General features: G+C 44.5%; 1 protein-coding gene across 1 annotated transcript; it reads right to left on the reverse strand.

Moving 5' to 3' along the window:
- Positions 1 to 9944: 9944 nt before the first annotated feature.
- On the reverse strand, positions 9945 to 14951 carry LOC120543108 (serine protease inhibitor Kazal-type 1-like). The gene is made up of 4 exons (XM_039775968.1): positions 14897 to 14951; positions 11041 to 11072; positions 10851 to 10960; positions 9945 to 10092 (listed from the first exon to the last, which is right to left on the reverse strand). The coding sequence occupies exons 1-4, from the start codon at positions 14949 to 14951 to the stop codon at positions 10053 to 10055; spliced, it is 237 nt and encodes a 78-aa protein (XP_039631902.1). The 3' UTR covers positions 9945 to 10052.
- Between the last annotated feature and the right edge of the window lie 1217 nt (positions 14952 to 16168).

Genomic DNA, 16168 nt, shown 5'->3' on the forward strand with positions numbered 1-16168 from the left:
AAAGAGGAGCTTGCGAAGTGCAAAGTGGACTGAAGATCAGCGGACCTGTTGATACTCCTTACCTTAAATTCCATCCAAACCTTGAAATATCCCTCTTCCTCCTCACCTGAAGCCCACTGTGGTCAGCCGCTTGAGATTTGCTTTCATGTTTAGCCTTGTGTCTGACATTACTGTGGAGACCTGCACCTTGAGAACTTTGCACCACTAGATGATCTTGAACCAAATGACACCCCGATAATGTCAACTACGCTGAAGATGTCTGTCTTATCGATGGATCAGTGTCACTGTCATGGTATGACATTGTCATAAACTGCTCAGAGATTTCTCCACTAACATCTATTAGCAGAACTGCAGTGTCATGTCGTCAATGCAGACTTAGGATGTCTTAGGAGTCTGCATGTTCTCTGTGACTCTCTGGGTGTTTGTCTTCTAGTTTTTCTGCCACATTTCAGAAATGAATGCTTGTGTTACATTAGTGTGGGGTGTCAGTCAAGGTGAATGTACTCTGCTATGGACAGGTACGCACTCCACCATGGCTTCAACACCTTCACCACAACTCTGTTGTGGAAATTCAAAGTCAGGTGGAAAATAAAACAATGAACAGTTAATTCTGATAAGCTCTTGTTGCCTTTTCATTTAGTCTTCCTTTAGAGATGAAAAAGGAAACACCTGTCTGACTACTGAGACATGTAGAGGGCAGCACAGAGTCCAAAAACTCAGACAGGACCACACATATACAAGTCCTGTGTTCAAATGCAAGGTTTATGGTGAAAGGGCATTGCCTGTAGAAAGCACTTCCTAGTCAGACAGAAGCCCCACAAAGTAGGGGTCACCCCTTGGTGGCACCCAGGGACTCCAACAGAGAAGCCCCATAGGACTACAGTTCCCATCATGCCCTGGTGGTGTCTGTATGGGTACAGTATCTCAGGGCTGCTGCTATCTAACACACTGGGGGAGTAAACAGTCCGTATCAGTTGTCTCCCTGCAGCTCTGATATATTGGCCTTCTGGTGTGGCAAAGTTATTCAGTTCCCCTCTACCAGGATGCCAGCGTATTTCCTTAAACATTGATATTTTCTGTCAACCTTCTGCCTGAGGCAGGGAATGTCCTTATGGTGCCTTTAATATCTATCTATCTATCTATCTATCTATCTATCTATCTATCTATCTATCTATCTATCTATCTATCTATCTATCTATCTATCTATCTATCTATCTCTTATATAGTGCCTTTCATATCTATCTATCTATATATCTATCTCTTATATAGTGCCTTTCATATCTATCTATCTATCTATCTATCTATCTATCTATCTATCTATCTATCTATCTATCTATCTATCTATCTCTTATATAGTGCCTTTCATATCTATCTATCTATCTATCTATCTATCTATCTATCTATCTATCTATCTATTATATAGTGCCTTTCATATCTATCTATCTATCTATCTATCTATCTATCTATTATATAGTGCCTTTCATATCTATCTATCTATCTATTATATAGTGCCTTTCAGATGTGTCTATGTAACTTTAAATGTGTAGTGTAAAATCTATTGGAATGTATGTTGTGTTGGATGTAAGAATAAAATACATTGCATTTTTCCTTCCAACAGATAGCATATCACAAACATTAAGATTTTTTTTTCAAATCCCATATCAAATCATATATAACAGAGACATATATATTGCATTTGTCATTCCAACAGATGGTGCATCAGAAACATTACCACTGCATTCACAAATCCTTTGCCAAATGGAATATGACAGAGAAATATAGACAGACACACAGACATTTGTCCTTTAATTAAGTTAAGCCATTATGCACAGAGTAAAGACACATCAACTCAGTATTAACTTCACACAAATCCAACCTGAGACCTCCATTATCTGCAGATTTGAATAATGAACTGTTTCTCTGACAGTATAATTTACTAGGGCGAAAAAACATCTTGGTGACAGGGACGGTCACAATTTCACACTTTGTGTCCTGATAAATAACTGATAAATATCAAAATGTCCCGGTTTTAAACAGGATGCTCATTTAATGCTAATTTAAGTTTTTCAGTGCCACAAATGCCATAACCATACATTTTCAACTGTGCACATCAAACTCCAAGGGGAACCCTGCTTGATTAGGAAATTGGGTTAAAACAGAACAGCATCGTGAGGAGGACCAAGAAGTAGACGAAATGAGCGGGATACGGACATTTGTTTGTTTCCACTTTAATCCTTGTGTGCAATTCAATGTGCTTACTTGTGAAAGAGTTTATTTTTATTTTGTGCCCTGATTCCACTCTGATGATGATGAAGAGGGACAGTAAACAAATTAAGCTTTATGTGAGGGTAGACATGCAAGTGTCCCACTTTGGGACTTTCAAAATGTGGTCACCCTATATTTTACTATCAGAGTGCCACATTTGCGGGTGTGAACACTCGCTAAAGTGAAGTTTCCCTTTCACTTCGGTTATTCCCGAGTATTTACTGTCAATGAATAACTTTGCACATCCAGTTTCATTAAAATTACAACAGCCTGATGTGCTCAAGCAACGAAGGATTATGTTTATATTTTGGTTATGTTAATTGGCAATTAGTGACTTATAAAACTCTTTTTTTTTTTTAAATAAAGTGGACAGAACTGGCAAGTGTTCTTGAGCTAAATGTCCTGTTCTGGCCTAGAATGTTCTAATGTTCTACAGACTCTCACTGCGTGTGTCAATGTGGTGTTTAAGAGGGAAAGAGTGAGAGTGGTCCCTGTGATGTCCTCAGCCCTGTCCTGTCTTGTTTTCGGCCTTTTGCCCAATCCTGGCGAGACAGCCTTTGATCCCCGCAACCCTGAAATAAATTGAGAAGGTTCTGGAATCCACCTACTGAGTTCTGCATGGAACTTCATTGAGGGCTACAGCGCCTGCGCAGAACTCGAACGCACTTGTAGGCATGTGTACATTTTCTAACTTTATTATTATTATTATTATTATTATTATTATTTGTTTGGCACCATAAACTATTCTCAACTTATAAACTTTACTCGCCCCTTTACTAAAGTCGCTTTTCATTGCTTTTCATTCTTCGCCGTTAATTCTAAGACCCGTAAGCACACCAAGCACGCTAATCTGAATACTCCGAACTGCGTGCCTGCCTCTCGTTAACATCAGTTATTAATAAATTAAGTTTGTCACAAGACTGTCCATTAATCTAACTATTTTAAAATTGTTTATTCAGCTGCAAGTTGCGGGCAATGGATGCCTAACCAGGCCGCAGTGGATGTAAGGAGCCAGTCAGGCTTGAATGATCCTCCAGATACCTCGCACGCACTCGCAGTCATTTATTTCAGTATGTATAAAAAAACCTCACGGATACACGGGAAGAACTTTAAAACTCCACACAGAGGTCGGAATTGCACTTGAAAATCCTATAAAGACATAAATATGCAAACTGCGACTCCCTCCTCACTTGAGATCAAACCCAAACGACCTGACCATTCCTAGGGTGACAAAGTAGGTGTTATCAGAGGAGCGGAGTCATCACTGCGCCTTAATCTCTTCATGTCTTTTAACTCTTTCTGAAAACGCAGTTTTCATTTTCACGCCACACCAGGGGGAGCCATCATGCGTTTCTTTTGTGTCATCTGTTTGTCACAAGCATGCGCAGCGCGAACGTAAACTCGAAGCTCACCTGAGAATCCAAAGAAGGCGACGGCCAGCAGTAGGAGGCGCACGGAAGACATCTCGACTCGTCTCGTCTGTGGGTCAGACTTATACTGGCCACCCAACCGGTGCCCTCCATTTATAAAGGGGAACATCCGGAAACTTCAGTTAAAAAAAAAAGACGCACACCCTTGTTCGTCAAATTAAAGGTATTTTCAATGAGGAAGGGAAGGTCTGAACCACATAGTGATCGTTTACTGAAGGCCAGTGTGTTGATAACGCGATAAACCCGGCTGGGGTGCGCTATACTGGTGTTAGAAATGACAAAGCGGGTGGCGCTTCCGTTAACCGCCCTGCAGTAAAAGAGAGTCAGTGTCAGTCTGCGGGACGCACCCCCTTCACGTTTACAAAACGGTTTTTGTCTACAATTGACGTCAAGTAAGCAGTAAAATAACGGAATGTGAGCGCCTTCCATTTTGTAGTTTCGCTATTTTACCAGTTAGGCGGCATCAGGTGCAGAGCAGAAACGAACAGTCGACTGGACGTCGGCCATCACAGGTCACACTCACCGGTCCAGTCACAAGTCGCGTATCATGTGAAGTACAAATGAACGCCTTTATCACCCACAACCGGAAATTCGTTTTTACTTTCAATTTTTTAAATTAAAATATGAACTGATTTAAGGGGCTGCGGTGGCTTAGTGTTTAGCCCTGTAGTAACTAAACCAGAGTCTGACTGCGACAACTTGCAGCTTTTCTTTGTGAGCGCGTTGGTTTTTCCCTATTTTGGTTTCGCTCCACATCACAAAGATGTGCGGTTACAGGTTGATCTACAAATCTAACTCTCACTTGCAAGGATAGTCGTATGTCAGGAAAATATACAGCGCCCTCAGAAAGTCTTCAGACCCCCATTTACTTTTTCCATATTTTGTTATGTTGCGACCTTTGTGCTAAAATCATTTCAATTCATTTTTGTCCTCATCAAACAACACTCAATACCCCAGAATGACAAAGCAAAAGCAGGATTTTGCAAATTATTGTAAATGTATTAAAAAAGAAGAAGAAGAAAAAAACAAAAAAAAACAAGACAAATACAGAAGATATTCCGACACGAGCATTCATACTCTTTGCTGTGACGCTTGAAGTGCAGGTGCTCCCACTATGGAAGATTATCAGTTGCAACAATGTTAAATGCGCTGAAATGCAATGCATATGCAAGTGAGCTCAATCAATCAATCAATCAATCAATCATTAATTAACAACAATAACAACAACAACAACAATAATAATAATACTAATAATCATTATTATTATTATCTGCGGTGGGCTGGCGCCCTTCCCGGGGTTTGTTTCCTGCCTTGCGCCCTGTGTTGGCTGGGATTGGCTCCAGCAGACCCCTGTGACCCTGTAGTTAGGATATAGCGGGTTGGATAATGGATGGATGGATTATTATTATTATTATTATTATTATTTTGTCACGGTCATATATTGTATACATATCAAACAAATGGTAGATTGCTTTTCACTAAGGCACGCAGTTTTCGCGTCAGTTTAAAATGCGGTTCAAAAGCGCCTTGCATTTGAATTCAAGTTCAGAGATCGCGTGTTAAAATAACAGCAGCGTGGCGTATTCTCTTAACTCTTTGAATTTCAGACCGTTAGGTTTTGGGTTTAATCACCGGTGCTGACACTGTGTGACCCTGAGCAAGTCACTTGACCTGCCTGTGCTCCAGAAAACCATCGGACCTTATACTTTTATTCTATGTTATTGCCTATAATTTTATTGTTATATTTTGTCTTTTTTCTCTTTCTTCATCCTGTAAAGCACTTTGAATTACATCGTTTGACTAAAAGCGTGCTATAGAAATAAATGTTGCTGTTGTTATCTTGGATAAATGCGTCAGCCAAACAAGTAAATGTAAAAAGCTGACGGATTGCATTGCGCTATAGCGGCCGCACTGCGTGTATTGCAGGTCGACGAGAGATTCCATCGTGACAGAACTACATGTGATCGAATGACCAGTCAGCGGGAACCGTTGGGGTTAATACCCCGTTTTAGGAAACACTGCGATAGAGAATTTTCGCATCATGGCTTTTTAAAACTGTGTCTCTCTTAATGAGCGCAATTTAATGGGATCAAAATGGCAGACTATTTCCAATAACGCCTTTTGTCGAGTCCAGCTAGTGGGAGTATACAGTGCTATAAACTGAGGAGGCCGGGGTCACGGGTGACGACTGTGACACACACACACGACAAGTAGAGATGTCTGACACGTGCCTCCTATACTGTTTGTTGGCTGTAGTCTTCTTTTGCCTCTCAGGTGAGCGTCGAGTTTTCGCATTTGGCGTCATTTCAACTCTAGTCAAGTTTGAGACGAAAGGGTATACATGTTGATTAAAAAGCGATTTTAGAATGAACGCATGCAACTTCGATGACTTAATCCAATCGCTACCTGCGTTGGTTTTGCATGTGCTCCCCAAGTGTCGGTGCGATTTATGTATGTATGTATGTATGTATGTATGTATGTATGTATTTATTTATTTACTAGCCACCCCCCGCGGCTTCTCTCCCGTATTAGTAAAACAGGACAGCGAGGAGGCCCCGCCCAGCTCTCTACTGTTTCAATGCAAGCGCCATCTAGTGGTCAGGGTGCATTATTATCGACCATCCTAACCCACTCTCACCTCAGAGTACTGCATCCTCCAACCATCCTTCTGCTGATACCAGCATAGCAGAGACATCCCCACGCACAATTACAGCAGCCCAGGTGAGCAGAGAGCTGAGGAGACTTCGTGCCAGCAAAGCCGCGGGTCCAGGTGGTGTATCGCCACGACTGCTGAAGACCAGTGCAATGGAGCTGGGAAGTCCTCTACAGCGCATCTTCAACCTGAGCCTGGAACAGGGGAGAGTCCCGAGGCTTTGGAAAACATCTTGTGTCACCCCAGTTCCAAAGGTGTCACGTCCTGGTGAGCTGAATGACTTCCGGCCTGTCGCTCTGACGTCACATGTGATGAAGACCATGGAGTGGCTGCTGCTTCACCACCTGAGGCCACAGGTCCGCCGCGCCCTCGACCCTCATACCAGGAGAAGGATGGAGGTAAAGAAAAACGTACAATTGGTTGGTTTAAATAGTGGAATAAACAAGAAAAGGAAGTCGATCGAGTGACATAGCGTGTCGCAGAAACTCGAAAGCTCACGTTCACAAAGTCGCACAGTGCCCAAATAAAAAAGAAGTTGCCAGATATCAAAGTTACCGTGAAAAGGCGAGTCATAGCCCATCATCTGAGTGTCATATGAAAGCTTATTAGGGTACACAGAAAAAAAAAGGCACACAGTGGGGGAAAGCACGAAATGTCAACTTCAATCTCAAAATGTCCACTTTAATCACGTAGTTTATTTTGTCATTAAAGTAGAACATCGTAAACTTTATCTTAAAATTGTTTAATTTACTAGTTTCTCAAATCCCATCGTAACTAAAGTCGCACGTTAAATGCTCTGTTTTGTATTTGATCTTCTATGTGCTCTGTGTGTGTGAATCACTACTTGCTTCTTAAACGGGCTCTCTTCCTCCGACAGCACACAGAATCCATGACATTCGAGATATTCCAGCTCTCTGAATAATTAAAAGACTGAGATGTATACTTGATATCATTTTCATGATGATAGGAGTTAAAGCACGTTATTAAACAGGGGAACACGGTGGCGCAGTGATTGTCTGTCTCTCTCAAACGTACTAACCTGCAATTCCTGTCCTTCCTTTTCTTTCTCCAAATACCCAATCGCCACACAATCAGCTCTGTGACAGACGTTAAGCCATCTTAGAACTCCAATTCTTCAAAACTTTTAAGGAACATTGAAATATCTTCGTAGTACGTGTTTAATTATTCTGTCCATCTATCCTTCCGGTGTTGTGCCAGCTCAGCAAGAATACAGCGCGAGGCAGGAACAATCAGTGAACGGAGCGGCAGATCGTCGCTAGCGCTGTGGCACTGTGTAGTTAAAGCTTTATCTGTATAATATAATCAACATATTTTGCAGCATTTCATCTTAAAAATGATATTGTCATCATATGTAAATACGTGCTTTATAAAGTGTCTCAGGTTGTGTAATATTATAACCGTATCTCAAGTTTATAGTGAGGTGATTGGACTTATAAATACTAACAGTTCTACAAGGAGCACTTAATGGACTGACTGAGTGCGTTTATTGTTCTTGGGATGAAACTGTTTGTGAACCGCGAGGTCCGTACAGGAAAGGCTCTGAAGCGTTTGTCGTATGGGAGAAGTTCAAATAGACTGTGTGCATGGCTGAGGCAGCGTGTGCTTGATGCTGTATCCCGATAATTCTCTTTCCGATCAGCTGCTGAGCTGTGATTCCCCACTCAGATACAGTGATATAAATACTCCGAGTGGTGCTGTGAGAGTAATATGGAAAAAGATGATCTGCTGTGGCAACTCTTGATGGGAGCAGCTGAAAGAAGAAAAAGAAGAAAGTGTAGTGAGAGTAACAACGCTAAAAGCAGCTATGGTATTTAGAATAGTTTGACCATTCTGTGCACCATTATATTGTTACTGGTTAATTACAATCAGATGCATTAAACTAATAAACAATATGCGGTTAATTTCAGTATATTTATAAAGCCGCGTCAGGGATGTGGATCTATTAAAGAAAGGATAACCACACAGGAACAGTAGCACTGCTTTGTCGCTGGGTGCCGCCAGTCTGCAAAACCGAGCAGAGAACTTGTGTACAACAGGGTATGAGCTACCGTGGAAATGTGTGTAGCTTTACACCAAGTTTAGGTTTTATACATCACGATTTGAACGTGGAAATGGGCCTATGCAACATTTTTGTGCATACGCAACGTTTATACGTGAGGCCCCAGGTCTCAATGTACATGTCTGGCAGTGATGATTCCTGCCAAAGCAAAGTGGTGGAGGCGCCATTTACAACTTCACCCAGGGCAGCAAAGATCCTAGAACTGGCTGTGTTTGCCGGACCCCCAGAATGCAGCGGGGTCCACACAATAACATGTAATGCCACACATGATCTTGTGCTCTCAGTTGTGGAGCGCAGGCAGGTAGTCTTCAAAGCAGGGGGCGGAGTTTTGACACATCAGGTGGGTGGCTGCTCTACCAGTCATTGGAGTTCTGCAGTCACCTGATTGCATATGTATGAGGTTGATTAGCATGCCCCATACTGTATATGGATGTTTCAGGGCGGTGTCCAAAGTGCGTTCTGTTTTGCATTTTTACAAGGTGTTTGTTATTTATAAGCAGTAAATTATGTGCGTACATCCAGTTTTATAAATATGTTTTTTTTTGTGTACCTTTTTTCTCTTCATATTTTAAGACTTGAATCCACACAGAGTTTTATTAATGAAGTTCCTGGAGGCTAATGCACCTTGCCACTTACCAATCAGTGATACCTTACCCTTACCACAATGTGCGGCCATCAGGGCCTCTCCCTCAAACTGCCAACCCCGTTGGAAGGCAAACTCTGAGTGTCCTCGGGTGTCCCTGCCAAAGCCCAGAATTAAGCCGCACAGAACGTGTGTGGAGAGACCTGAAGATGGCAGATCACAGGTGCTTCCCATCCAATCTAATGCAAAGTGACCCTCAAAGACAACCTGTGACCTCAAACTGGGATGATGATTGACAATGCTGGAGGGGCTTCAGGACAAGGCAGTGTGTGCCCTTGAGTGGCCCAGCCAAAGCCCAGACTTACAACATGAAGATGGCAGCTTACAGGTGCCTTCCATTCAACATAATGGAGCCTGAGAGGATATAATGGGGTAAGCTGTTCAAATCCAGGTGTGCAAAGCTTGTAGAGACTTACCTGAGAAGACTCAAAAGGTGTAAGTGGTCTCAAAGGGGCTTCTACAGAGTGCTGAAGGAGGGGTCTCAATAGATGAATATTTCTCGGAATGAGAGATTTCACTGTTTTGATTTTTAATAAATTTGCAAGCTGAAAAATCAAGTTGTCAGTTTATCATTATGGGTTGTGGAGTGCAAACTGGTGGGCAAAAAATGTCAAATGCATCCATTTGAGACACAGTGTGTTTAAAATAAAAGGGTCTCGATACTTTCTTGATCCACTATGGAGCTCCATTTAGCATGGACTGGGTGAACAAACAGAAAAAATTAAACTGGAGTTCTAATCTGTGAATAAACCCCCAGCAATTTCTGCCCACCTTAAAAATAGGAAGCCGCATTTCAAGCTGAAGATTATGGCGCTGGAGTAATGAAGGCTCACAGCGTTTCTCTCAGCCTCAGTGACCTGCTCATTTACACAATTAAAGATTAAATTTGCTTTTATTTCATATTTGTGAATTGAAAATAACAGAAAATCAAATCATCCATAAAACTATGGGATGTCGCTTCATTTCTTCCATCTTCTGCAATCAGCAGGCCTCATATTTGGCAATCAAGACAGGTTCACGTCTGGAAATAAATCAAAAACCAAAAGAAATGGATTACTTATTGCCATGCTGATTACACTGGCAGTTAATGGCACATCTGTCAAATGATAAACTGGCCAAGTCCATCCATTCCTCCATCCATTTCCATTCTCTTTTTCGCCTGTACATGGCACGCTGATTCAGAGCCTCTTCTGGTACCCAAATGCCCAAGGCAGGACTGACCCGCTTGGCACCTCCACATGCAGCCCACCTCACTTTAGACTGCCCATATTTGCTATGCATGCCTTATGCCAAACCGCTGCCAAGAATCTAAACACCCATCTGCCCGATCCTGGCATCACTAAACCGTGCTCTGAAGATGGACCTGTTTGAAACCAGGAGGGCACACAATTAGCTGCATTACTGGGTAGGAGCGGAGGTATAAGATGCCCAGGAGGATAATTCATTAAATTCCAAATCACAGGCAAATACTGGGTCACCGTCAGTAGGGGGGCAACTTGGTGTTCTTTGCAGACAGGCAGAGAGAGGACTGTCAGGAATGGGACACCTGCCGGCTGCTAAATGGCAGTAGAGGGCACCCTGTGAGATCCCCATGGCTCTTACCTGGCAAGTTGTTGTAATTGGCTGGTGATCTGTGCTTAAACCTGCCATTTAAACCCCTTTGGCATTATGCTTACTCCCAGATAAATGAACCAACCATTGCGAGTGGAGCCCATGATGTCCTTTCACTGGCACTGCCAGGTGATGACAGACCACCCTGCCCACTCAGCTGTCACTTACTGGTTTTGGCCGCACAGCATGCATTCGTTTCCGTAGGTGATGCCGTCGGTCCCACAGACCGGTCTGTAGTCCAATGGACAAGCGGGCAGAGAGTACCTGGCGCAGTTAGGCTGGGGGAAGAAATGAGCAGAGTGAGCCCTGAGAACCCACAGGGACCCTAAGCAGAGCGACACTCACAGTTGAGGCTTACCTGTTGTGGCTTTGGAGCCCCTTTGGAGGTCGCTAAGGGAACAGAAGACATGTTGCGTTAGTTAGCTGTTTGAGACACGGTAGAAAATGAGTAATAAAATCATCAGAAATACAGATGACTGTGCTTGTGTGTAAACCCTGAGTGTGAGGGACGGAGGAACGGAATCAGACACTTTATGGCCCACTGATGGCGAGTGACCCTAAAGAGGACCATCGTCATCGTCTTTCTCAGAGGCTGCTTCTATCACACAGCTCAGATCTTCATAGGTGGCAAGCACTTCTAATGACTTCATCCCTCTTGTCAACTCCTACTTGTCAACCCACCTCACCCGTACAGCACAGTGTCCTCTGCCAGGGCCGGGGTCCACATCCAGAACCTGCTGGTGGCCCAGCATCAGAGCAGATGGACTTCAGCAGCCATGGGACCCGTACAAAGTGTCTGCTGTATCAGACCTGCGAGGGACACGACTGTAAGAGAGGACGGGGGAATCCCTGGAGAAGTCAGTAATAAAGGAGTCCCTGCTGACATGGCCATCTTAATAGCTTTATAGGCCCCCTGGGCAAAGCAGAACACTGGAACCCCCCCCCCCCCCCACCTACACAACCACTCAGCAAGTCACAACATACAGAGATTAGCATGGGGTCCCGGGCAACTGCCCACCGTGCCCATGGTTAAGATGGCCCTGCCTGTCGAGTGGGGGAGGAGGGCCACACATAATAGTCAGGACAAGGCAGAGACAATAGTGGCCTGTCCTGAATTACAGTCTTCACCCCACACCCCAGTACAGCAGACTGTCGAAAATGATTGATTGACAGCTTTAAACCCCACACCCAAATTATGAAATATGACAACGTGACATTTTTTTTTTGTTCTTTATTTTGACTTATACAATTTCTTGTATTAGGAATTTGTTAGTTTTCGCATACCCCTTGGGGTCAGAGCGCAGGGTCAGCCATTGTACTGTGCAGGGCTCCTGAAGCGATTACAGGTTAAGGCTCTTGCTCAAGGGCCCAGCAGAGTAGGATCTCTATTTGGCAGTGATGGGGATTCGAACCGGCAACCTTCTGCACAGGACAGATCCTTAGCCTCACAGCCACTACTCCGCCCACATTTAAGCCACACCCCTAAATTATGAAAACTTAAAATTGTGAATTTTGAAACTTATGCCACTCGTGACTTTATTTTAAAAACAAATAATATTAAGAAAATGTAAAAAATGATAGGAGCCTCGTTAAAATATCAAAATGTACACACAGCCAAGCAAGTCTCATGAGTGAAACAAATCGGGCAATTTAGTGATCTTGCAGTCACCCCCCCTCAGATTAAAAGAGCAGGCAGACTTCATGCCAAGTGAGAAAACAGAAAGTGAACCCGTGGCCAGGTCAGCCACCGACTTGAAATGTTCTGCGCATCAACCAGCCGGCGACAGACTGAATCGATGGCTCCGGAGCTCAGACATTCTGGAAACCAGGCTGGTTCTCATCCACAATCAACTAAAAGGACCACCATGGGAGGGCAGAGGGACACACATACACCCCTGACCCCATCGGCTGTGAAAGGAGACGAAGGCCCACCTCCTGGGCGTGGCAATCGGTAAGGCGGTGTGATAAGGGGTTTGGTTTATGATGACTCTCACCCCCAAAAATGGATAGGCTTAAAGGTCAAAAAAAAAAAAAATCATAAATAGGGCTTAAGGTCAAATAACTATAGCGGGAATATTATGACAAGGAGATTGAGCTAATTGATTTTATTTTATAGCCATGAAATCAATTGGAAAGCAAGGACTGGTATTATCCATCCATCCATTATCCAGCCCACTATATCCTAACTACAGGGTCATGGGGGTCTGCTGGAGCCAATCCCAGCCAACACAGGGCACGAGGCAGGAAACAAACCCTAGGCAGGGTGCCAGCCCACCGCAGGGCACACACACACACACACACACACACACACACCAAGCACACACCAGTGACAATTTAGTATGCACCTAACCTGCATGTCTTTGGACTGTGGGAGGAAACCCACGCAGACACGGGGGGAACATGCAAACTCCATGCAGGGAGGACCCTGGTGGAGAACTAAAGTTTGCTTTTGTGGGGTCTGGTGTCCTACAAGTGGGTAGCTTATCACATAAGTCCCACCATCAATCAGCTTCCATCCATTATCCATCCCGCTATATCCTAACTACCCGGGATTTGTTCCTACCTTGCTCCCTGTGTTGGCTGGGATTGGCTCCTGCAGACCCCCGTGACCCTGTGTTAGGATATAGCGGGTTGCATAATGGATGGATAGTGACCACCATGCGCTCAATTTTGTTTTATTTTTTGGACTATGGCAGTATAATGGGTCACATGGTTGGCACCCCAACTTTATAAACATATACAGCATATACATATACATATATATATATATATATACTAGGAGGCAAAACCCCTACTTCACTCTCCTCCAAGAACCCCCAGGGGCACGCGTCATTCAGCGTCCGAACCGCTATATCCTAACTACAGGGTCACGGGGGTCTGCTGGAGCCAATTCCAGCCAACACAGGGCACAAGGCAGGAAACAAACCCTGGGCAGGGTGCCATCCCACCGCAGGGCGCGCACACACAGACACACACACACACACACTAGGGACAATTTAGAATCGCCAATGTACATAACCTGCATGTCTCTGGACTGTGGGAGGAAACCCAAACAGACTCGGGGAGAACATGCAAACTCTACACAGGGAGAACATGGGAAACGAACCCAGGTCTCCTTACTGCAAGGCAGCAGTGCTACCCACTGCACCACCGTGCTGCCCCAGGACTGGTATTATCCATCCATCCATCCATTTTCCAACCCACTGAATCCAAACACAGTGTCACGGGGGTCTGCTGGAGCCAATCCCAGCCAACACAGGGCACAAGGCAGGAAACAATCCTGGGCAGGGTGCCAACCCACCGCAGGGACTGGTATTATTCACTGTCAAATTAGAAAACAACACTGCTCCATTTTGATGTTTGTAATAATAATAATAATAATGGGCGGCATGGTGGCACAGTGGGTAGCGCTGCTGCCTCACAGTAAGGAGACCCGGGTTTGCTTCCCGGGTCCTCCCTGCGTGGGTTTCCTCCCACAGTCCAAAGACATGCAGGTTAGGTGCATTGATGATCCTAAATTGTCCCTAGTGTGTGCTTGGTGTGCTTGGTGTGTGTGCCCTGCGGTGGTCTGGCGCCCTGCCTAGGGATTTCTTCCAGCCTTGTGCCCTGTGCTGGTTGGGATTGGCTCCTGCAGACCCCTGTGACCCTGTAGTTAGGATGTAGCGGGTTGGATAATGGATGGATGGATAATAATAATAATAGGTGGCACGGTGGCACAGTGGTAGCACAGTTGCCTCACAGTAAGGATACTCACGTCAGCGTGGGTTTTCTTCCGGGTGCGCGATATCCTCGCACAGTCCAAAGACTTGCAGGTTAGGTGAATAGGCGATGCTAAATTGGCCTTAGTGTGTGTTTGGTGTGTTTGGTGTGTGTGAGTTCGCCCTGAGATGCACTGGTGCCCTGTTCAGAGGTTTGTTCCTGCCTTGCGCTCTATGCTTACTGGCACAGTCTCCAGCAGATCCCCGGAAACCTGTTCAGTACTAAGTGTGTTAGAAAATGACTAATTATTATTATTTTTATTATTATTATTACAGAGATATGGAGAGAGAGAGAGAGATATTAAATATTTACAAGCATTTTAAGAAAGTTACACTTGTTAGAGGCAATAGTTTAAAAAGCCGTTTTATATGTACAGTATATAAATAGGTCACTCTATAGATTTGTGCCACTCTTAAATGAGCGGGCGCCTTCTGTATTACAATTCATGAACTCACCTGCGAGGCACAAAAAGGCGACAGCCAGCAGTAGGACGCGCGCTGCAGACTTCATGGTCGTCGGTGTGCCAGTCACAGTCGATGTCTGCTTTATTTATACGCGCAGCAGCCGGACACGCGTATCGAACGTCTTGAGCAACAAGCGCAGGTTTACTTTTCCCATCGACATTAAAACAAACACCTTTCAGATTACTGAGATAAGACAGGCACAGTCAGTTCTGCATCTCTCAAGCCTCCCTTGTCCCAGAGTGTCCGATCAGATGGCAGCAGAGGGATGCGTGTGGGTGGGCTCTGCAGTGGACTGGCACCACATCCAGGGCTGCTTCCTGCAATGCTACCTTAATAAGCTGCACCCCTAAACTGCGTTAAGTTCAAGTTTCTCATTCTTTATAAAGTACAATGGAATCATTACTTGTGTTGTCTCCTCAGAAGAAGTAACAAGTTAGACAAAACCCACCGGCCCTAACAATCACATCCACTCGGGGACGTAATCTTTCATTTTACCGTGGAAACATTTAAGAAAGTTTGAATCGTTTAATCAAAGAGTCAATTACCACATTTTTACTTGCCAGGAAGACTGGGACCAGCTGTTTAAATCCAAGCGTGCCAAGCTTGTAGAGACTTACCCATCATGTAACTATTCCATCTGAGCCAGTGTGGTGCTGAGGTGTAACCCGTTGCATGGCTGCACTCTGGGATGCTGACTTGATTTGCCATGTGGTGGGCACGTCAATGTCCTGTATCAAGCCCGCTCCTAACCTCTCTCTCTCTAACTGTTGAAGCTTGGTGGTGTCAGCATCTTGTTATGGTGGTGCTGGGAAAACAGAGACAGGTCAGAATTGAGGGCAGGATGAATGCAGCCAAATAAATTCAAGTCCTTGAAGAAAACCTGCCCCAGAGTGCATGCTCCTTCAGACTGGGGGGGCACTTTAATGGTCTATATGGTAGACAGCCAAGAGCGGCTTCAAGACAAGTCTCTGAGTGGCCTTGAGTGGCCCAGCCAAACCTCATAGAACATGTGTGGAGACCCCCAATGATGACAGTTCACAGACATTTCCAATCCACTCTAACAGAGCTTGAGTGGATCTGCCAGGAAGAGTGAGATCAACTACCCAAATCCAGGTGTGCCAGGCTTATAGAGACTTACCCAAGAAGAGGTAAAAGTAGAATTACTTCTACAAAGTCCATCCATCCATTATCCAACCCGCTTTATCCTAACTACAGGGTCGCGGCAGTCTGCTGGAGCCAATCCCAGCCAACACAGGGTGCAAG

This window comes from Polypterus senegalus, chromosome 13 (genome assembly GCF_016835505.1).
Source record: "Polypterus senegalus isolate Bchr_013 chromosome 13, ASM1683550v1, whole genome shotgun sequence".
Lineage (NCBI taxonomy): Eukaryota > Metazoa > Chordata > Cladistia > Polypteriformes > Polypteridae > Polypterus > Polypterus senegalus.